The sequence below is a fragment of the Furipterus horrens genome, unplaced genomic scaffold (genome assembly GCF_987537825.1).
Source record: "Furipterus horrens unplaced genomic scaffold, mFurHor1.1.pri manual_scaffold_12, whole genome shotgun sequence".
NCBI lineage: Eukaryota > Metazoa > Chordata > Mammalia > Chiroptera > Furipteridae > Furipterus > Furipterus horrens.
The window spans coordinates 43,140,640-43,162,864 of record NW_028327182.1 but is presented as its reverse complement, the minus strand read 5'-3'; the positions used below and the strand labels follow the sequence as shown (position 1 = coordinate 43,162,864).

The 22,225-nt window shown below is 38.0% G+C and overlaps 1 protein-coding gene across 5 annotated transcripts in view; it reads left to right on the top strand.

The window, feature by feature from the left end:
- Positions 1–15,897, top strand: part of MTRF1 (mitochondrial translation release factor 1) — a 65,592-nt gene extending 49,695 nt beyond the window's left edge. For 3 of the 5 annotated variants that reach the window (XM_090258675.1, XM_090258673.1, XM_090258676.1), the window contains exons 8-10: positions 1,272–1,408; positions 4,486–4,584; positions 15,486–15,897. In XM_090258675.1, the coding sequence (XP_090114801.1) occupies positions 1,272–1,408; positions 4,486–4,584; positions 15,486–15,602 (353 nt within the window). In that variant the 3' untranslated portion in view covers positions 15,603–15,897. Of the gene's footprint in view, positions 1–1,271; positions 1,409–4,485; positions 4,585–6,019; positions 6,521–15,485 lie in introns of those variants that run through there. The other 2 variants (XM_090258674.1, XM_090258677.1) reach the window with 2 other exon arrangements.
- The last annotated feature ends 6,328 nt before the right edge of the window (positions 15,898–22,225 follow it).

Below are 22,225 nucleotides of genomic sequence, written 5' to 3'. Positions count from 1 at the left end.
AGACTCAAAACCATAATAGTCCTAGAAGATAACATAGGCAGCAAAATCTTAGACATTACTCAGAGCAATATTTTTTCTGATATATCTCCTCAGGCAAAGGAAACAAAAGAAACTACATCAAACTAAAAAGTTTTTGCACAGCAAAGGAAACCATCAACAAAATGATAAGACAGCCCACTAAATGGGAGAACATATTCTCCAATGATGAATCTGATGAGGAATTAATATCCAAAATTTATAAAGAACTTATAAAACTCAACACCAAAAACAAACAATCTGCCCTTTCTTGATGAATTCAACCTGCTTTTTGAGGGACTGTGTTAGAGAATTAAGAGAAAACAAGAAGACAAGAAAGTCGTTTGCAATTTCAAGATTAACAATGTGGTGGCACAATCCCTTGACAGTAGTTTGGAGAATAGAAATTTATAGACACTTTTAAACCTCCAGCAAAATAGTTACCACCCTATCAGTGCAGTAGGCCCTCTAATGTACTTGGGAGCGGAATTGGACACAGACCTTCAGAGTGGTAGCTGCAAAGTTAAAAGCAGCAGTCTAAACTTTCAAGGTGACACCATTCCAGGGCTTGATTTGGACTAGTTACTGGACTCCACAATGGGCCAAACCCACTCAAATTCAGAAGTTGGCTTATTAAAACATGTGGTTAGATGTGTTGATTAGGGATTTAGAACCAAGACAACTGAGAAATATTCACTATAAACTTTACCTTTGAAGGAGTTTGAGTAGTTTCTTTCCAGTGGTTTCTATATATAAAGTCACTTTTTAAAACATCAGCTCTGTGTTTTATTTGTGATTTAATGGGGAAAAGCTGACTTCTTGAGTAGGACAGAGAATGGAACAGTACTATATACCAGCTCACAGTATTTTGCTCTTTGTTGAGCTATAAAAGTAGTACCTGGATGAGCTGGGCTAGAGAGGCAGAGTTTGAGGAATGAAAGTATGTGTAGCCATCAGCAGATACTACTACGACTTTCAGTCTTCTCATCAGAAATATCTCATTTAGATATCAAAATCTAAATAGCCATTTACCACTGTTACCATCATAACCCAGGTATAGTTTCTGAAGTATGCTAAATCTAAAATGTTTTTAATCCTTTGTGATCTTTTCCTGATTAACCTTTCCCCCTTTAAAATATTCCTCAAATCTGTCTTTTTTCTTCCCCAGTTTTATTGAACCGTAACTGACTCCTCACTTCTATCTTAATTTGGCTTGTGGAGGCTACAGTTTACCTCTGATCCCTGTTATTTTTTAGGGCTTGTAGTAGAATGCCAACAAGAACGATCACAGATAAAAAATAAAGAAATAGCTTTGCGTGTGTTGAGAGCTAGACTCTACCAGCAGATTATTGAAAAAGACAAGTGTCAACAACAGAGTGCTAGAAAACTGCAGGTAAGATTTATTTAGTATAATAATTTAATACTTACATATAATTAAGTCATGTTATGTAAAAAATGTAGTATTTCTTTTTGATTGAATGGAAATATCGTAGAGCATAGGGGAACATTCTCATTTGTAAATAAGCAATAATTTAAATGCACTTGGACTGACAGATTATAACTAAAATTGGACATGCCAGCTTGCAAGTAAGTGGATGGCATATGCATAAACTAAAAATTATTTCCCAGTTGTTTCTCTCCAGTGTTTATATCATAACTGTCTTGAGAGGAAAGTGTGTAAAAGACAAAATAATTCTCTGGAAATTAAGAGATTTTTAGATTTTTTTTAAATCTAAAAACTTATGCTTTTTTAATAATAATAATAATAATTTTTGAGGTCAAAAATAAATGGCACTGCAAAAAGCTACTAACAGTGATTGCTTCTGATGGAGTCTAAGGCAAAGAATAGAAGATTTATTTTTCATTATATACCCTTTAGTGCTTCTTGAATTTTTACTATATAACATGTACAGTATTATTTATTCAAATATATAGATAGGTTGTAAGCACAATGAATAGATGTCATTGTTTTAGGAAAAAGTGTTATATGTTTTAAATCCTAAAAAACAGTTTGTATTTGAAAGATGTTAGAAGAGAAAGTGAAATCTAGAAATAACTGTGCTTTTGTGTTATTTTCAGATCGGTATGCAACAGTAAATTTGGAAGATTTTGTGGCTTTATAGGATAATCAGCTCCATAAAACTAAACATTAGTCTTTTTGCCTAGATGTCCTAGTCTTTTTACACTTTTTCCCTTCTAGTTTCCCCTACCCACATTCTAATCTTCAAGTAGTTAAAGCAACAGGATAAATAATATGTTATTCTTCTAGTAGTGGTAATCCTAGGCTGTGGCACAGCATCAGTGTATACATTTACAGATAGAAATGCTCACTGACGAACCATTACTTCTTGGCAAACAAGCAATAATATAAACATTGTGAAATCTGCATTTGATTTAATAAAAGACATTGAATTTACTTGCCATTTGATATATTGGCACTAGAGGCTTCACATATTAATTTTTTAAGATGTTATTTATTTATTTTTACAGAGAAAGGAAGGAAAGGAGAAAGAGGGGGAGAGAAACATCAATGTGAGAGAGAAACATCCATCAGTTGCCTCTCATATGCACCCCATCTGGGAACCATTTTCACAACCCGGGCATGTGCCCTGACCAAGAATTGAACCAGCAACCTTTTGCTTTGTGGGCCAATGCCTAGCCAACTGGGTCACACCAGTCAGGGTTCACAAATTAACTTTTAAAATAAATATTCAGGATTGGCCTTATGAGAATTGTATGTGTGTATCTTCTTTAGTTGTCCAGTTTGAGAGGCTGAAATACCTCCATGCTTTCCAATTAACTTGTCTATCTATTTGAAATTTCTTAGTAGGTATTTCTAATGCTTAGAAGTTTTTCTTCAGCTAATATATTCAGTAGCTTTTAAATGGAAGGCATTATGCCAGGTTCTCAACCCTGGTTGCACTTATCACCTAAAGAGCTTTGTAGATGTCTAGACCCACTATCAGAGATTCTGATGTAATTGATCTGGGTGGGGCCCCAGGCATTGATACCATGCTTTGGAATAGTAGTTTCTAAACCTGCTGGTTATAGAATGGATGGCCTAGGGAATGTTTTTAAAATGAACAATCCCTGCCCTGGCTGGTGTGGCTCAGTTGGTCGGAGTGTCATCCCATACACCAAAAGCTCACAGCTTCAACTCCCTGACAGGGTACATGCCTGAGTTGCAGGTTCAATCCTCCATCAGGGGACCTCCGAGAGGAAACTAAATGATGTTTCTCTCTCCCATTGGTGTGTGTGTGTGTGTGTGTGTCTCTCCCCTGCTCCCTTTACTCTCTTTCTAAAAAAGGCAATGAAAAAACATCCTCAAGTGAATTTTTTTTTTTAATTTTTTAATATATAAATAAAATGCACAATCCCTGATTCAGTTTATCTGAGCTTAGGCTGTGGAATCTTTAATTTCACAAAACTCTCCTGATGATCAGCCATATTTAGGAGTTTAGTTTAATTATTATTTGCTTTAGAAAATAAGCTATAGAAATGTCTCTTTTTTATCTTAAAAAGTGAAAGGGAGTGAGGGGGTGTTGTGTATATTGTATGTTGGGAAGGTAAGTGAGATGTACAGACTAAGAAGAATATAAATAACCATACCATAAGGCAAACTTTGATGTGCCTTAGTTTCCAGTGTGTGGAATTTCAAAGGAGGCGAATAACATATTTCAATTATTAAGACCAGGAATGCCAGAGATGGTAGGAGAGTGTTAGGGAAGGGCATCCCTTGAGATGATGTTTTAGCAGCATTCACAGACACACATAATGATAATATGGTGTAATAAATAGTATTACAGAGGTACACATCATTTTCAGAAATCACACTGGGAAAGTTGGCCACATTATGAAGTGCCTTGAATTATGAGTTGAGTTGTGTTTGCTTAGTAGATAAGGAACCAAAGAAGAGAATTGATCAGAAAATTTGCTTGAGGAAGACTAAGCAGGGCAACACAATGTAAGCAGAGAAAGGGAAGATTAACCAGAGGATTTTACAGGAAGAGCCCTTGAATGATAGATAGTAGAAATGGAAAGGTCAAGATGTGATAAGAGATCCTTGAAACCATTGGAAGTGGGGAGGTAGAGAAAGGATGAGTTGAAAATGGTATCTGTCTATATCAAAGCCTGGCAGATCATAAGCTCCCATGAAATGTTTGCCAAATTGCAGGATATCAGAGTTTTCTACTTTATAGAAACTAAGAGGAAGAGCTGATTGGAGTGGAAAGATAAGTGGTTTTATATAACTGGAGTTTAAAGTATCAAAGAGACATAATTTCTTATTCCATAAATAAGCTTTAAAACCTGTATTGAGTTCTGCCCCTTCTTGCTCTTCGCCACTTTGTACATACTACTTTAGAAAATATTTAAACTGTTAAACAGGAAAGTAATTAACAAGTACTTTTTTTCATTGTAATAAAGGTAATTGTAAAGTTAAAATATGAATTGCTTTTCATTATGGCACAGGTGGGAACAAGAGCCCAGTCGGAGAGAATTCGGACATATAATTTCACCCAGGATAGAGTCACTGACCACAGGATAGCATATGAAGTTCGTGATATTAAGGTAATATCACTGAGTATGCTTTATATAACCTTCAACATTTGAATAAAGTATAGTCAAATTTTAGAGTAATGTCTAAAATATCAGCAAATAATTTAAAATCATTAAGGCAGTGTATGTTAGTTAGTTAAGCCATTAAGCCAGTTTAAATCATTAAACCAGTTTAAACCAGTTAATACTGTAAAATTTGCAAGCATTTTTATTTGTTTGCTAATAAGAAAACATGGTCTTTATGTTAGTTTGGAACAGCTATCTTGTAAATTCTAATTTCTTTGTTGTGCAATCAGAATATATTAACATTTTAAATATAGCCATGCACCACTTAACAACAGGTATATATTCTGAGAAATGCATCATTATGCAATTCCATCATTGTGCAAACTCATAAGTGGATGAGTGCACTTAATACAAACCTAGATGATATAGCCTGCTACACACTTAGTTATATGGTGTAGCCTATTGCTTCTGGGCTATAAGCTTGTTCAGCATGTTACTGTACAAAACAACATTAGAGTAAATCAAGCACAAAAGAAAATGCTACAATCTAGAGACACAGTGAACATGAGATATATGAGGCTGCTGCCAGAGTAATGGGGCCTATTTCTTAATAGCAAACATTTTTTTTAATAAGCAAAAAGAGTATACTCTAAAATAATAAAAAATATAGTACAGTAAATACATAAACCATTAAAAGTTTATTATTGTTATCAAGCTTTATGTACTGTACAAAATTGTATGTGCTACTTTTATAAGACTGACAGTGCAGTAGGTTTATTGGTTCTTTAAAGGAGCATCACCACAAACATTATTTATTTATTTATTCCTTTTTATTTATTGGGGTGACACTGGTTAACAAAATTATACAGGTTTCAGGTGCATAATTCCACAACACATCATCTGTGCCCTGTATTGTGTGTTCACCACCCCAAGTCAAGTCTCCATTCATCACCATTCATTTCCACTGTACCCTCCTCTACCTCCCCCAAACCCCCTCTCACTCTGGCCGTTGTCTGTGTCCATGAGTTTTTTCTCTTTTTTTCTTTTTTGCTCGATCCCTGCACCTCCTCTAGCACCCCACCCCCAACAGCTGTCTACCTGCTCTCTGTGTTGCTTGTTAGTTCATTTTGTTCATTAGATCCCACATATGACTGAAATCATACAGTACTTGTCTTTCTCTGACTGGCATATTAAATATGTGAATATTTCATTGTGCTCTGACCTTACAAGGGCTACAATGTTACAATGTCACTAGATGATGAGGAATTTTATAATCTTATAGGACCACTGTTGAATATGTGATCTCCTGTTGACCAAAAGTATGCCATGCAGCACATGACTGTACACATATACATGTATATCAGTTTTCTGTTGCTGTATAACAAATTACCACAAATTTAGTGGCTTATAATAATACCTATTTATTATCTTGTTACTGTAGGTCAGAAATCTGGGCATGACAAAGCTGAGTTCATTGCTCCACATCTCACATGGCTGAAATCAAGTGTTGGCCAGGCTGCTGTGCCTTTCTAGAGCATGAAGCCCTCTTCCAAGCTCATGTAGTTGTTTGCAGAATTCCACTTCCTTTGAGCTGTAGGGGAGAGACCCCCATTTTCTTGCTGGCCATCAGCTGGGCATTGCTGCTCTCAACTCAAAGACCTATGCAATTGCTTGCTATATGACCCCTTCCATATGCCCTCTCCCACTTTGAATCATTGCAGAAATGGCTCAGGCCTTTTTAAGGGCTCACATGTTTAGGTTAGACCCATCTAGATAATATTCCTTTTTAACTTAAAGTCAACTTAATCACTGCAGTGATATTCCATCATATTCACAGTTTTTACATGCACTTGAGGGAGTTATGCAAGGTGTGTGGACTAGGGGGCATGTTGTATTTCTGGGTACCACAATGTGTATTCATTAAACTGAGGTGTTAACAGTTGTGCTGTTGAGGAAAAGACCGTGTCATTTTGGTCTGAATGTTAACCTAACTAAATCCCATCTAGCCAGGACATTCATACATTAATGATGAAGCACAGAAAAATTTCCCCTTTGCTTCCACTGATCAGGGAAGTGAACTAGTTCCCATATAGGACTGTGTGAAAAAAGCAGGAGACAGAAGGTTTTCATCCTTTTCCTGGGTATCATGTGATACCTAGGGCTTTTTTCATTTGATTCTGTCCCATTTTGTACTCAAAGTCCTAATTTTACAAAGGAAATGTCTACATTTAGAAATATCTATATTTAGAAATTTCTGTGTATCTTATACTATTTCCTCTGTTTTCTCAGTAATTTAAGTCTGTCTTGCATAGGAGCATAGTGTCGAAAAGGAGAAAAGATTTGCTAACTTCCCTTTCCTCAGGAAACGCCTAGTAAAAACCAAGCACATTTGACCATATTGTTCTAATTACACTATAATCTTTCACTTATTTTTCTTGTAGTGCTGATGATTTTCTATGAGACAGTGATATTTTTTAAAAGGGCACATAGGTGCTTAGTATAATATTCAGTCATGACACAGAAGCAGGTTAACTAGCTTTTATAGTTAGTTATAAAATATCTAACTTTGGCCTAAATAGTAATGTGTTATTACTAACCAAACAAGCATGTCAGACTCAGAAATGATAAGGAAAATCATATTGGTATGTTCTAATAATCACTAACCAACTTACTGGAAAAAAAGAAAAAGTTTCATATTAGTGAAAGGAACAAGTTTGAAAATGGCATAAGAAATGTTGTAGTGTCCTGACTGGGGCGCATCGTCTCACAAAGCAAAAGGTTGCTCGTTTGATTCCTGGTCAGGGCACATGCCTGGGCTGCAGGCCAGGTCCCCAGTTGGGGCATGTGGGAGAAGCAACTGATCGATGCTTCTCTCACACGTCAATGTTTCTCTTCCTCTCTTTCTCCATCCCTTCCCCTCTAAAAGTAAATAATAAAATCTTTTTTAAAAATATTGTAGTAAAACATTAAAATCTGCATGCAGGTCAGTAAAAACACTAGTTTAGGAACTGAATAATAGTTAAGTAACTGAAAAGTTGTAAAAAAGGCAAGAAAACCCTGGCTGGTGTGGCTCAGTGGATTGAGCACAGGACTGCGAACCAAAAGGTCTTTGGTTCCATCCCTAGTCAGGGCACATGCCTGGGTTGCAGGCCAGGTCCTCAGCTGGGGACATGGGAGAGACAACCAGTCAATGTATCTCTCACACAGTGATGTGTCTCTTCCTCTCTTTCTCCTTCCCTTCCCCTTTTTCTAAAAAAGTAAATAAAATAATTTTTTTTTTAATTTTTCCTTTCAAAAATAAAAAAGAAAAGGCAAGAAAAGTGACACGGCCTTAACCCCAGGGCAACTTCTGTATGAATGGAAGGAGTAAAGAGGAAATAAAGTGGATGTATGTGGGATTCTGCTCTCTCCTTATTATTCTGGACCCTGACCTTCTCCCTACTCCACCCACAGTTCTTGATAGAACTACCCTGTTCTTACATGAATGATCATGATCCTGACCTAAGACAAAACTTGATTTGTTTGGAAAGAAGTCCAAACAAGCCTCAGCCAGAGTTCCTTCACGGGATTTTTAAACTGGAAACATGCAGGGTCATACTCTCCCTTGGTGGCTAAAGCTGAAATACTTTAAGTTTACAAGAGGTTGGAAGCCACCTTTCCAGCCATGGGGAGAAAGCAATCTGCAGCAAGAGAAGAATGAAGCTGATATATTGAAAGGAACAAAAATGAGAACTGGATGAAAAATATCCTCATGATATGAATCCTCATATTCATTTATTCCTGAGGCCCAACCTCATTGCCAAGGTGGTGGCGGCAGCCCTGTCTGTACATTCCTATCCCTGGGGTCTGTCAGTGAAACCAGAAAAGGGAGTGTTCGTGCTGCCTGTCATCTACCAGACCTAATAAGCAGACAAGGGTTGAATCTTTATGGGCGCTTTATTCAGATGGTCAGTGGTCTGAGAAGACAGCGGGTTTGTACCCCAACAGACTGTCTTAAATTCCATTATAAATAGACCCTTTTTATAAGGAGAAAAAAATGTAAAGGTAAGGAGTTTGGAATTCAGGGAATAAGTTAATCAGATAAAAGCTGCAACATTCTGTCATCTGTGCCCTGGGTGATGGTCCTTGTGCCCTGGGAGTGATCTTTGTGTCCTGGTTGGTGGTCATCTTACCCTGGAGTACTATGGCTCCGATACCGTCTTGATTGTTTGTAGTCCTCCTGGGGCACAAAGGTGGAACTGCTTATGGTCTCCTGCAGTTAAGGTGGGTCATACGTCCAGTTCCTGAAACAATAGCTTTTTACACGCATGATTACTAAGCTTATTAGCTGTTACCTGAAACTAAAATTTTCCAACATTTGAGTCCCCCATCATTAGGTCACGCAGTATTCTTATGAATTCCTTTGTAGGTATTTGTAATTTTATTTATTCAGATAATAAGCACAGACTGTCGTGTAATACATTGTTTCATATTTTATTGTTTTCTCAAACTCCTTGTGCAGATTTCTTAGCATCAGAGTATCTCCTGCCCTTAATTCCATTAACACTGGAATTTTCCCCTTGCCCTGGGCTTTAAATTTACAGCTGACCTTTGAAAAATGCAGGAATTAGGAATGCTGACCTGACTATCCTCCTCCACCCCACGCAGTGGAAAATCTGTATATAACTTTTTTGTTTGTTTTTTATATCTCAAAGTTGCTTTTTATTTTTTTAAGTACATTTTATTGATTATTCTGTTACAGTTTTCTCAATTATTTTCCCTTTGCCCCCCTCCGCCAGGCACCCCACGCCCTTCCCTCCAGCAATCCCTCCCCTCTTAGTTCATGTCCATGGGTCGTGCATATAAGTTCTTTGGCTTCACCCTTTCCTATACTATTCTTAACATCCCCCTGTCTATTTTGTTCCTGCCAATTATACTTCTTGATCCCTGCACTATTTTGCCCATCCTCCCTCTTCCCCCTCCCAGCTGATAACCCTTCAAATGATACCCATACCTATGATTCTGTTTCTATTCTGGTTGTTTGCTTAGTTTGTTTGTTTGGTTTTTTTTTTAGATTCAGTTGTTGATAATTGTGAGTTTGTTGTCATTTTACTGTTCATAGTTTTGATCATCTTTTTCTTAAATAAGTCCCTTTAACATTTCATATAATAATGGCTTGGTGGTGATGAACTACTTTAGCTCTGTCTTGTCTGGGAAGCACTTTATCTGCCCTTCCATTCTAAATGATAGCTTTGCTGGATAGAGTAATTATGGTTGTAGGTCCTTGCTTTTCATCACATTGAATACTGCTTGTCAGTCCCTTCTTGCCTGCAAAGTTTCTTTTGAGGAATCAGCTGATAGACTTACGGGAATTCCGTTATATATAACTCTCTTCTTTTCTCTTACTGCTTTTAATATTCTCTCTTTAATCTTCAGCCTTTGGCATTTTAATTATGATGTGTCTTCGTGTAGTCCTCTTTGGGTCCAACTTACTTGGGACTCTCTGTGCTTCTTGGACTTGTATGTCTACTTCCTTCTTCAAATTATGTAGTTTTCTTTCATTATTTTTTCAAGTAAGTTTTCAATTTCTTGCCCTTCCTCTTCTCCTTCTGGCACCCTTGTGATTTGTATGTTGATACGTTTAAAGTTGGCCCAGAGACTCCTAGTCCTCTCCTCATTTTCTTCCAATTCTTATTTCTTCTTTCTGTTCTGGGTGAAAGTGTATTTCTTCCTATGTTCCAAATTGTTGATTTGAATACCAGGTTTCTTCCCATCACTGTTGGTTTCTTGTATATTTTTCTTTATTTCACTTCATATAACCTTCACTTCTTCCTTTATTTTGCAGCTGTACTAAATCATTTCTCTGAATATCCTGATCACCAGTGTTCTGAACTCTGCACTTGATAGATTGGCTATCTCTGTTTCGTTTAGTTCTTTTTCTGGGGTTTTGTTCGTCTCTTTCATTTGGGCCATATTTCTTTGCCTCCTCAATTTGGCATCTTCCCTGTGTTTGTTTCTGTGTATTAGGTAGAGCTACTTTGACTCCATGCCTTGTGCTATTAAGAACATCATAAGGTTCATATGTGAGGGGTTTTTTCAAATTGTAGCAAATATTCAAAAAATTTATTGAAAAAAATGTACATATTGGTGGACCCATGCAGTTTAAACACATTTTGTTCAAGAGTCAATAAGGAAAACATTATGGAATTACCTCAAAAAACTAAAAATGGAACTGCCTTTTGAACCAGCGATTCCACTGCTAGGATTATACCCAAAAAATCCTAAAACCCTAATTCAAAAAAACTTATGCACCCCTCTGTTCATAGCAGCCATGTTTACAATAGCTAAGTGCTGGAAACAGCCTAAGTGCTCATCTGTAGATGAGTGGGTCAAAAAACTGTGGTACATTTACACAATGGAATACTATGTAGCAGAAAGAAAGAAGGAACTCCTGCCATTTGCAACAACATGGATGGAACTAGAGAGAATTATGCTTAGTGAAATAAGCCAGGCAAAGAAAGCAAAATACCATATGATATCATCTAATACAGGAAACTAAAGAACAACACAAACGAACTAAATAGGACAAAGAGTAGAATAGTAGTCAATAGGGGGCAGGGGGGAGGGAGAGAAGGGGGATAAGTAAGGGAAGGGTCTAGTCAAGGAACGTGTATAAATGACTCATGGACATGGATAATGGGGAGGGATATAATTGTGGGAGAAGGGGTGGGCTGGATGGGGGGAAGCAATGGGGGAAAAATGGGACAACTGTAATTGAAAAACCAAAAAATAAAAGAAAAAGAAAAGAAAAACCATATTTGGGGAACACTAAATTAAATTTTACAATGTATGTTTTAAAAAAAAAGAAAAAAAGAGTCAACTGTACTTTGTTTCCAGGCCTTTCTTCATACTTATTCTTTTGACTGAAATGCTCTGCTTGTCTATATTGGAGAAATACTATTCACTTTTTAAGATCGAATTCAATTTTTTTTTCCTGAACTCTTCCCTGATGCCACCTTCTTTTCAAAATTAATGGTTCCCTTAAAACCTTTTCTTCTTTATTTTTAAATTTATTATATTTATTATGATGCTTATGTATTGCCTAGCTTCCCCACTAAATTATGAGCTCTTATAAAGTAGGATCTATAGCTCCTTCATTTTTAATCTTTTTTAACACTCAAGTTAATCGAATTGAGCTGTGGATGTGATTATTAGTAAGAGGTCATCCTTGTTGCATAATTTCCAAATGATGAAGTCACCTTGGCAATTCTATAATAATTTGAGCTTCAGGCACACTAATTTTATAAGAAATTTTCATATTATGCTCAAATTATATAAATCTTTTTTTAGGTATATTTTATTGATTATGTTCTTATAGTAGTTCCAGTTTTTACCCCTTTGCTCCCCTCTGCCCAGTACCACCCTTCCCTCCAACAATCCCACCCTGCTAGGTTCATGTCCATAGGTCATGAATATAAGTTATTTGGCTTCACCCTTCCCTATATTATTCTTAACATCCCCCTGTCTATTTCATACCAACCGATTATGCTTCTTAGTCCCTGTACCATTTCCCCATTTATCTCCCACCCCCCTCCCAGCTGATAACCCTCCAAATGATCCCCATACCTGTGATTCTGTTCCTATTCTGGTTTGCTTAGTTGGATTTTGTTTTTATTTTTTAGATTCGGTTGTTGATAGTTGTGAGTTTGTTGTCATTTTAATGTTCATAGTTTTGATCTTCTTTTTCTTAAGTAAGTCCCTATGACATTCCATATAATAATGGTTTGGTGATGATGAACCCTTTAGCTTCACTTTGTCTGGGAAACATTTCATCTGTCCTTCCATTCCAAATGATAGCTTTGCTGGATGGAGTGATCTTGGTTGTAGGTTGCTTTTCATCACATTGCATACTGCTTGCCAGTCCCTTCCTGCCTGCAAAGTGTCCTCTGAGAAATCAGCTGATAGTCCTGTAGGCACGCACTGTAGGCAACTCTCCACCTCTCTTTTGGTGCCCCCAGGACTCTGTCTTTATCTTTTACCTTTGGCATCTCAGTCATGATGCGTCCTGGTGTGGTCCCCTCTGGGTCCAGCTCGCCCAGGACCCTCCGTGCTTCCCAGACCTGTATGGGAAGTTTTCCTCATTTTTTTCAATTCTTGCTTCCTCATTCTGCACTGGCTGACTGTTTTTTTCTTCCTCATGTTCCAAGTCATTGATTTGGACCCCAGTTTTCTTCCCTTAACCATTGGTTTTGTGTGGATTTTCCTTCGTTTCACTTAGCACAGCCTTCACTTCTTCTCTTATGCATTTGCTGTACTAAAGCATATCTGTCAAGCCTGTGAGTATCTTTATCACCAGTGTTTTGAATTCTGTATCTGTTAGGTTGTCTATCTCCTCATCTGTTAGGTTGGCTATCTCCTCGTCGCTTAGTTCTCCCACTTGAACCTTGATCCATTTCCCCTTTTGGGCCATACTTCTCTGTCTCCTCATTCTGACAGGCTCCTCTGTTTGTTTGCCTCCGGGTCCCAGGTAGAGCTGTCACTCCTGTTACATTTATGGGGCGGAGCCTTAGGGATTCATCAGCACAGGGCGACCTGTTTCACCACGTTGTGGCACTGTATGTGGGGGAGGGGTCCAAGAGGGAACAATGCCACCTGCCCAGCACTCACCCCTTTTCCAGGCACCTCTCTCACTTCCACACTGGACTGGTGCTTCTCTAGCTGCTGCCCTGGCCGTCGTTCTCAGAGTGGGTGGGCCTGCAGCCGTTCTAGGACTGTAGGGGCCATTTAAATAAGCAGACTCTGCTGAGACCGGCAGTTTCTGCCTCCACCCTAACTCCCACTGGTCTACACAGTCAGAAGCAATGAGGCTTGATTTTCCCCGGTGCTGAGACCATGAGCTGCACGGTCTGGTGAGGTGCTGGGAGCACTTCCCAGGTGTCCCTCCTGACTTTTTAAAACGTGTGACTGTGCTTTCTGCCGGCCTGCTGCTGTTGCTGCCGCCGCTGCCACCACCACACTGCGTCCTCTCCGCCCTGGATCCACCCCTCCTATCTGTCGGGATGAGTATTTCTTCTTTATATCTTTGTTTGTTGGACTTCCATGCAGTTTGATTTTTCTGGAACTTCTGCTTGTTTCTAGTTTTGAGGTAGTTGTATTCCTTCTTAGTTGTGGAGGGAGATGCAGCGTGTCTGTCTACACCTCCATCTTGGCCGGAAGTCCTCAAATGATATAAATCTTAATTTAAAAATTGCATTATAGTGCATACTTTCTGTTTAATTTTAAAGTTTTAGTTTTACTATATGCTGGTGTTTTGTGGAATGCAAAGATTGTAAGCCATATCTTTTCCCCTACAGTTTAACTTGAGAGATAACTTAAGTGTGTATGCTTAATCTAAAATTCAACTTTAAGACCTCTCAAGAAAGACTAAATATAAGATTAGTTCATGCCGATATCATAACTTCAAATGTTCTATATTCCAGATGCCGATATTGAAGTATTTCCATTAAGCCAGTGTCTAGATTTTGAGCATTTCTAAAATATGAGAATTATGTAATTCCCTAATCCAACAACTTTATTCCACCAAACTTCTATAACACAGGATAGGTACTTGAAGTCGTCATTTTAGTCATTTCTCGGGAAGGAACTTTATGGGGGACTATAGGGAAGTCTAGCTGAAACAGTTTTCATTCAGTGGATTTATTTGGATGGTAACATTAAGAGAGAAATAATTTCCAGAACTTACTTTGAGTTTTTCAAGCACGTTTAAAGACAAGTTCAATATGCACCCTATACCTAGATGCAACAACATTTTGCTGTTTGCCTCCTCTTCCTCTTCCACCTTCTCTTTCTCTCTCTCTATACACTCATGTTGCTACTGAATCATTTGAAAGCAGGTTGCAGACCTCAGGACCCTTGTCCCCTAAACATTCCAGCACAAATATTTTTCTGTTACACAGGACTTCCAGATTTAAAATGACTGTATTTCCAATTTAATAAAACAGAATTATTATAAACCATTTATGGATTAAGTAATTTAAATTTGGAGGGTTGGCATGAGAAGTGTGATATGGAATGTTCCAGAGAGGCTTTAGCTGAGCCAGGTCCAGAGAATTTGGCAAGGCAGAGAATGTCAAGGAGCAGTCTGCACATTACCCTAGCATTTCAGTCTTTTTGCCCTTATGAAATAACGTGATATGAATGAAAAGGGTGGAATTTTCAGGACAGGAATAAAAAGCCTTATTTTTTTTCTAGAGTACAAGAGGAGAAAGGATTCAGCAAACATATCCTCCCAAAGATGGTTTGAGAACTTAAAACTGTGTTGTCATAAAAATCCAGCAGAAAGGAATTTTAAAGAGAGGGAGGTGATAAATTTCAAAAGTTGATTCAGATCTCTGTTTTGTTGTCTCCAGAGTTATTGGAAAAATCCGAATCCCATTTTAAACAAAATGCTAATTTAAACAATTTAAGATAGAATATAGTTCCATTTACTCTTTTGGATTCACTTTTTACATAAAAAGCCATACCAGAATTATGTGGTATAAGACAAGTTCACTTTTAAAACCATTTATAAATTAATTTAAACATACTTTTTTCATCTGTTACTTCAGGAACTTCATAACGTGGTAAAATTTAGTGATATAAGATCTATAAACTTCTTTGTAAACTGTTTAAAAACAAAGCATTGTTAATTATGTTACACTAAGGGCTTAAGCTGCTACTTTTCAATAAAAAGTAAAAGTTGTGAATAATTTGAGCCAATAACAATGAGCTCCTCCCAAGTTAGCAGCTGTATTCATTATATTATCAATTAGCAGTCCTTTGTTGCTTTTAAACAAGGACTGTAAAGAAACAAAATAAGTATATACTTCTTTGCTTCATTTCTCCTTTATTTCTAGTAATCAAATTTTCTAATACCTTTCTTTTACCAGAAGTTTTTATGTGGGGAGAAGTGCCTGGATCAGCTAATTCAGAGACTGCTTCAATCAGCAGATGAAGAAGCCATTATTGAATTTTTGGATAAAAACCTTAAATCAACAAAATGCTGATTTATTATTTATTACATAAATGAAATGAACCTATGTCAAGAAGCTGACTGAGGCATGGAAATCTTTGAGAATGTTCATAAAGAACAGCAAAAACACACAAGAGTTACAAGTGGGTTTTTTAACAAATCAAGTCACATTTCTTGACCTATGAGTGTATCTTAGGTGTCCTGTAAAGTACAACTCAACTCTTCAAGTAGAAAACAAACATGCATCACTGAAAAGAGAAATAAAGTCTTGAGAATTATGTGATTTTGGACAGGTCAGTTCTCTTTATATGCTCTTTCTTTTTTTTTTTTTAACCATCTATAAATTTAAACACATTTTTCATCTATAACTTCAGGGCTTTATAAGTAGGAGGATTTAGTGATGAAATTATAAAATTTGTAAACATCTATTTCAAGACAAAGGGTTGTTAATCCTGTTATAATTAGGGCTTAATGTGCTTCCTTTCAATAAAAAAAAGTCATGAAGAATATGAGTCAATAACCATGAGTATCTCTCTAGGATACAGATCATAAAGCTCTTTGAGAGCTGAATGAATTATGTGCTGTACAAACTATAAGCCAATATTAAACTAGACTCTGCTTGGCTTCTGTTATTGTTCTTTGGATTAACTTAATGAGTATCAACAGATGTGGTGTAAATTGAGGAATTTACTGGCATCAGTTTTGTGCACTGATCTATGAAACCTAGTCCTTACCTCACAGAGATTCCAGTTGAGTGAGGAAGCCAAAATATAATCATCAACTAATACAAAGTGGCATGGTGTACAGTAGTCCCATTATCCAAGGAGGATATAATCCAAGACCCCCAGTGAATACCTAAAACCACGGATCGTACCGAGTACTTATACAGCAGGTCCTTGAATAATGCCATTTTGGTATAATGTCCATGGAGGGAAAAAAAATTGATTCCCAGCCAGGGCCACTTTCTGTGTGGAGTTTACACATTCTCCCTATGTCTGCGTAGGCTTTCTCTGGGTACTTCCATTCCCTCACCATCCCAAAGATGGGCACGTGAGGTAAATTGGCATCTAAATTGTCCCAATCTTAGTGGGTGTGAGTGCGCCCTGAAGTGGAAAGGTGGCCTGTACAGGGTGGATGCCCGCCTTTCACCTTGAGCTACTGAGATAAGCTCTGGCCTCCTGTGACCATGAAGTGGAATAAGCAGGCTGGAAAATAGTGATCTTACTTGTTTTTATTAATCTTTCTTAAATGTATATATAGTTCACATTTACTTTAATATTTAATAGAAGTATTTGGGGTCTTTATTTAGAAATTTAGTGATATGTTTGTGACCAGAAATATGTTGGAGGAACTTAACTCCTGTTTATATCAGTTTTAGCCTATGGTGACATGGTTTTGTCATTTGTTGTTTCAACTTGAAGTTTTCAAGAACCTATTGATGTTAAGTGAGGACTTACTATATATACTGTTTTTTGTCCTGTACCTACATACCAATGATAAAGTATAGTTTATAAATTTGGCACAGTAAGACATTAACAACAATAACTAACAATAAAATAGGACAGTTATGACAATATATTTTAATAAAAGTTCTATGAATGTGGTCTCTCAAAAGATCTTATGGTACTGTACTCACCATTCTTGTGATGATGTGAGATTGTACAATGCCTATGTGATGAGATGAAGTGAATAACACAGGCATTGTGGTGTAGCATTAGCCTGCTATAATGGTTACTTGAACATAAAATACGTACTTCAATACCTGACAGTCTATCTGATAACCTAGATGGCTAGGCTAAGTGACTAACATTTGAGTAGTGTGTACAGCATAGAGATAAAGACCAAGGGATGATTCACATCCTGGACAGGAGTGAGTGGGACAGCTCGGGATTTCATCATGCTACTTAGAATGGTGCACAATTTAACACTTAAAAATTGCTTATTTCTGTAATTTTCCATGTAATATTTTCAGATCATGGTTGTCTATGAATAATTGAAACCTCAGAAGCAAAACCGTGGATAAGACTACTATATGTAGCCCTGGCTGGTGTTGCTCAATTGGTTGGAGCGTCCTCCCATAACCAAAAGGTTGCAAGTTTGATTCCTGGTCAGGACACAGACCTATGTTGCAGGTTTGGTCCCTGGTCCCCACACAATCAATGCTTCTCTCTTGCATTTATGTTTCTCTCCCTTCCTCTCTCCCTTCCTTTCTTTCTAAAAGCAATGAAAAAATGCTCTTGGGTGAGAATTTTTTTTTAAAGTACTATATTTAGAATTCGTTTTCAGGAAGTTTCTTGAGTAAAAAAAGAGAGGAGTTATTATTGATATTTTAGCCATTCCTCAAAGAGGAACTGTATGCCAGGAAAAATGAGCTAAAATAAGAGTCTTAAGACCAGTGGAATTATTGGGAGGTAAAGATGAAAGAGAAATTTTCCCCCAAATTTTTATTTTGAAAATTTTCAGGCAAACAGAAAAGTTTTAAAAATAATTTTTAAGAAACAGTTCATTGAACACTATGAACTCTAGATTCAACTACTGTTAACATTTTTCCCCGTTTGTTTTTTTCTCTGTGTACATATACATAAAACATGCCCACACACACACACGGTGATTGTTGCACTGTTTAAAAATTTTTATTTAATCCTCACCCAAGTATATGTTTATTGATTTAGAGAGAGGAAGGAGAGAGAGAAACATTGATTGGTTGCCTCCTATATGCACCCGGACCAGGGATCGAACCCATAACCTAGGTACGTGCCCTGACCAGGTATTGCACCTGCAGCCCTTGGGTGTACAGGATGACTCTTCAACTAAGTCACCCAGCCAGTGCAATTGTTGCACTATTTAAAAGTTACTTGCAGACCTTATAACTCTACTCCAAAATGTTTCAGCATATTCTAAGAAACAGGACATTTTCCTTCAAAATAACTCTATTATCATACCTAATTGTATGACAATAATATAATAATGTATAATATGGTCTAATAGCTACTACAATTAAAATTTCTTTCATTATTCTCAAAATGTTTTTTTTAGCTGTTTTTGTTTGGTGGTTTTGTCCAATCTAGAATCCAATCAAGATCACACATTTTTATTGTATCTCTATAATTTTGGATTAATCCCCCAACCTTTTTTTCCATATGACATTGAACCTTTAAAAAGTCCCACAAGGTTTTGTGGAATGGCCTACATTCTGGATTTGTCTGGCGTCTCTCTCATGCACTTGATAACTTTCTTCCATCTCTTCAATGTACTATAAAGTAAAATTAAGTCCAAAGATAAATTGAATTTAGATTAAACAATTTGCTAATTTATAGGTGATAATTGTAAAATTCATACTGTATAATCTCTGGAAGTTCCACTGTTGTGATCCTAAGTTTGGTAACTCAGATTTCTCCATTGTAATGGTACCTGTTTTCCTTGATGAATTATGCAATCTGCAGGGTAATAATTCGTCGGCGGCGGTGGCAGCCATCCGTCTCGAGAGACGATGGTGTAGCTTCTTAAGAGTCTATCTGCACCGCCGAGAATGGTTGTGCAGTCCGACTCGGGAGTGACTCGGTATCTGTCTCCTCCCGTGTTGAATCGACATCTTGCGATGACGCTGGAGTGTCCTCTCCAGTGAAGCTGAAGCTACAGAGCCTGGGCAGGGTGATATGGAGGGTCTGCTGTTGCCCATGCAGCAGACCCCCCCCTCTCTTCACAGCTGAAGGATCCAAGGGAAAGACGGAGTCAATACAGCTTGGCTTCAGGTGCGCCGCAGGAGTTGCCGGTGTTGACTACAACGTCAAACCGCCTTAGGGACTCCGGCTCCGGATTTTCTGTCAGGGTTTACTCCCTTAGCCTTTCCCCTGAAGAGGTATGCCGCAAGGCAGCGGAGGTTTTTTGGAGTCAGAGTTTTCCTTCTCTGATGTGCCCTGACTGGAAGATCGAACCAGCGACACTTAGCTCGCAGGCCGACGCTCAATCCACTGAGCCAAACCAGCCAGGGTGAGAGTAATAATTAGGAATCATATAAACATTTGGTTCTTCATTGTGGTATGCAGCTTCTGAGATAACTCTAGAGATACCTGTTCCTGGCATTTATGCACTTGTATAATCTTCTCCCTTTGGACATGGATCAGATATATTAATTCTCCTCTAACAAATAGAATAGGTAGACATGGTGGGATTGTCACTTCTGAATATTATGTTATAAAAAGACTTGCTTATGGCTCTGTATCTGTCTCTCTCTGTCTTTCTCTCTGTGTCTCTGCCTTTCTCTTGGGCCACTTGTGCTATTGGAGCAGATCTATGAAGTGGCCCACATTGTACGGCAAAACTGAGACCTTTGGTCCAACAGACCTCAGAAACTGAAAAACCTTCCAACTAGCCTATGAATGAGCTTGGAAGCAGACACATTCAGCCCTAGTTGTGTCTTGCATGACTGTGGCCCTAGCTGACAGCACCTGTCTAAGATGCTCCAGGATACCTGACCCTCAGAAACAGTGAATTAGTGTTGGTAGTCTTCAACTGCTAATTGTCACGGTAATTTGTTACACCAAAATATGTAACTAACACATCTAATGACCTTTTGTTACAGAGTGAAAGGGGGTTCTTTCATGTGGCGCGTTGGTGTAAAACCCAGCAACTAGTGTTGAGGAAAACAGGTCTTTATTTACGATATTCCAACCTGGGGAGGGCAGTGAGCACTTCAGCTCAGAGCCCTGTTCTCCACAGGACCCGGCACTTCCCTTGCTCCCCAAAAGGCTATAAGCCAAAAACATGCCCAGAAGTTTCCCCATCCCTTATCTGTCAGCTGTCTCCCTCAGGATCTGGGGTATGGTGTCATCAGCCTCTATATAAAAGTCCAGGAAAACATGTGCCATGTTGCACTGGATCACGCACAGTTCTCTCTGCCTTTTCAAAGCTGCATGGATCTCTTTCTTTCTAAAGCCGGATGTTGCCTCTTCTCCCTCCTTGCAAACTGCATGGAGTTTCCTGTACTCTGCAAAAATGGCTGCCGCCTTATTTTTAAATCCCTGACCATGGCCTGTGAAGCCGTGGATGTGGTAACCAGTTCTGACCATTCACAGAATCTTGCGAAGTCCCCTTATGCTCTTTCCTCACCATTCCATAGTCAAAACTCCTTTCATCTATCTCCTTGGCTCCTTGGAAGAACCAAAGCCACTTGCATAACTAAGACACTAGCTACCAGCCATAAATATGCAAAGGTATCTTGAAAGCTGCCCCCTTTCTCTATCCCCAACCGCAGGCTCTGGGGGTTTTGGGGGACCCCCCCTCTGTAACACTTTCACCTAATTGATTTAACATCAATGAATGATTCCTGCTTTGCCTGAATCAGTTATTACATTGGGAATCACAAAATGGTGATGTTCTCATTTTTTCATTATTTATTAGTTGGCATTCTTCAAGAAAAGCTTCCCTTTATTTTTTGTCTCACTTTCTCTGAGTTGAGGAATAATGGAATCCTAGTTGAATCATATTTCCCTAGGGGTAGGCATTGCCCATCACCAAGTAATTGATTTCTCTGAAGTCTGATTTGGTTTAAAGGAATGTTGAATTGAAGAGAGTGAAAGTTAAAGCACAGAAACTGATTTTTGTTTTCAGGCACTTTACATAACAAACATTTATCCAAGGAAATAGAATATTAAAACATTATGTGAAACAAGGCAAAATGAAAATAGTCTAATTTACTATACAATGTCAAGTGTGAGACCACGTGCAATTTTTAAAACTTCTACCTTTTTGCCCTGACCAGTGTAGCTCAGTTGGTTGAACATCAGCCCACAAAACGAAGTCATGGGTTTGATTCCTGGTCAGGGCACATGCCTCGGTTGTGGGCCCAGTCACTGGTCGCGTGTGCAAGAGGCAACAAATCGATGTTTCTCTCCCTCTCTTTCTCCCTCCCTTTCCCTCTCTCTAAGAATAAATAAATAAAATATTTTTTAAAGAATTGGTGAAGAGCCCTGGCTGGTGTGGCTCAGTGGGTTGAGTGCTGGCCTGTGAACCAAAAGGTCATCAGTTTGATTCCCAGTCAGGGCATATGCCTGGGTTGCAGGCCAGGTCCCCAGATAGGGATGCACAAGAGGCAACCACACATTAATGTTTCTCTCCCTCTCCCTCCTTACCCCTCTCTCTAAAAATAAATAAACAAAATCTTTTAAAAAATTGTGAATTATATGAACCTACCAAAATTTCAGATGGTGTTTTTCCTCAAAACTCTGTATACAGTATTTACAAATCACTTGGGGAGCTTGCCTTAATACAGATTTTGATTCATTAGGTCTGGGGCCTGTGATTGTGCATTTATAACAAGCTCTCAGATGATGATGGATACTGCTGACCCACAAACAGCACTTGGAGTAGCAATGAACTAGGACATCCATTATTCACTTGATGAGTCTTTACAGTTGTTATATATTTTATTTTCATACAAGATTCAATAAAACTAATAATCCAGCTTCATTCACGCAGACCTTTTAGTCTCCCAACTACAAAAATAAACTTGACATCTTTTAACTGTTAGAAGAAAAATATTAGGGATGAAATACATAAGCCAAAGATAAATCAAGGTTCTTGTAAAAAAATCTGGAAAGCTAAGTTATTGCTTCATATGCATAACTCCTTTAGAATACCAAGGAGTAACAAACTTTA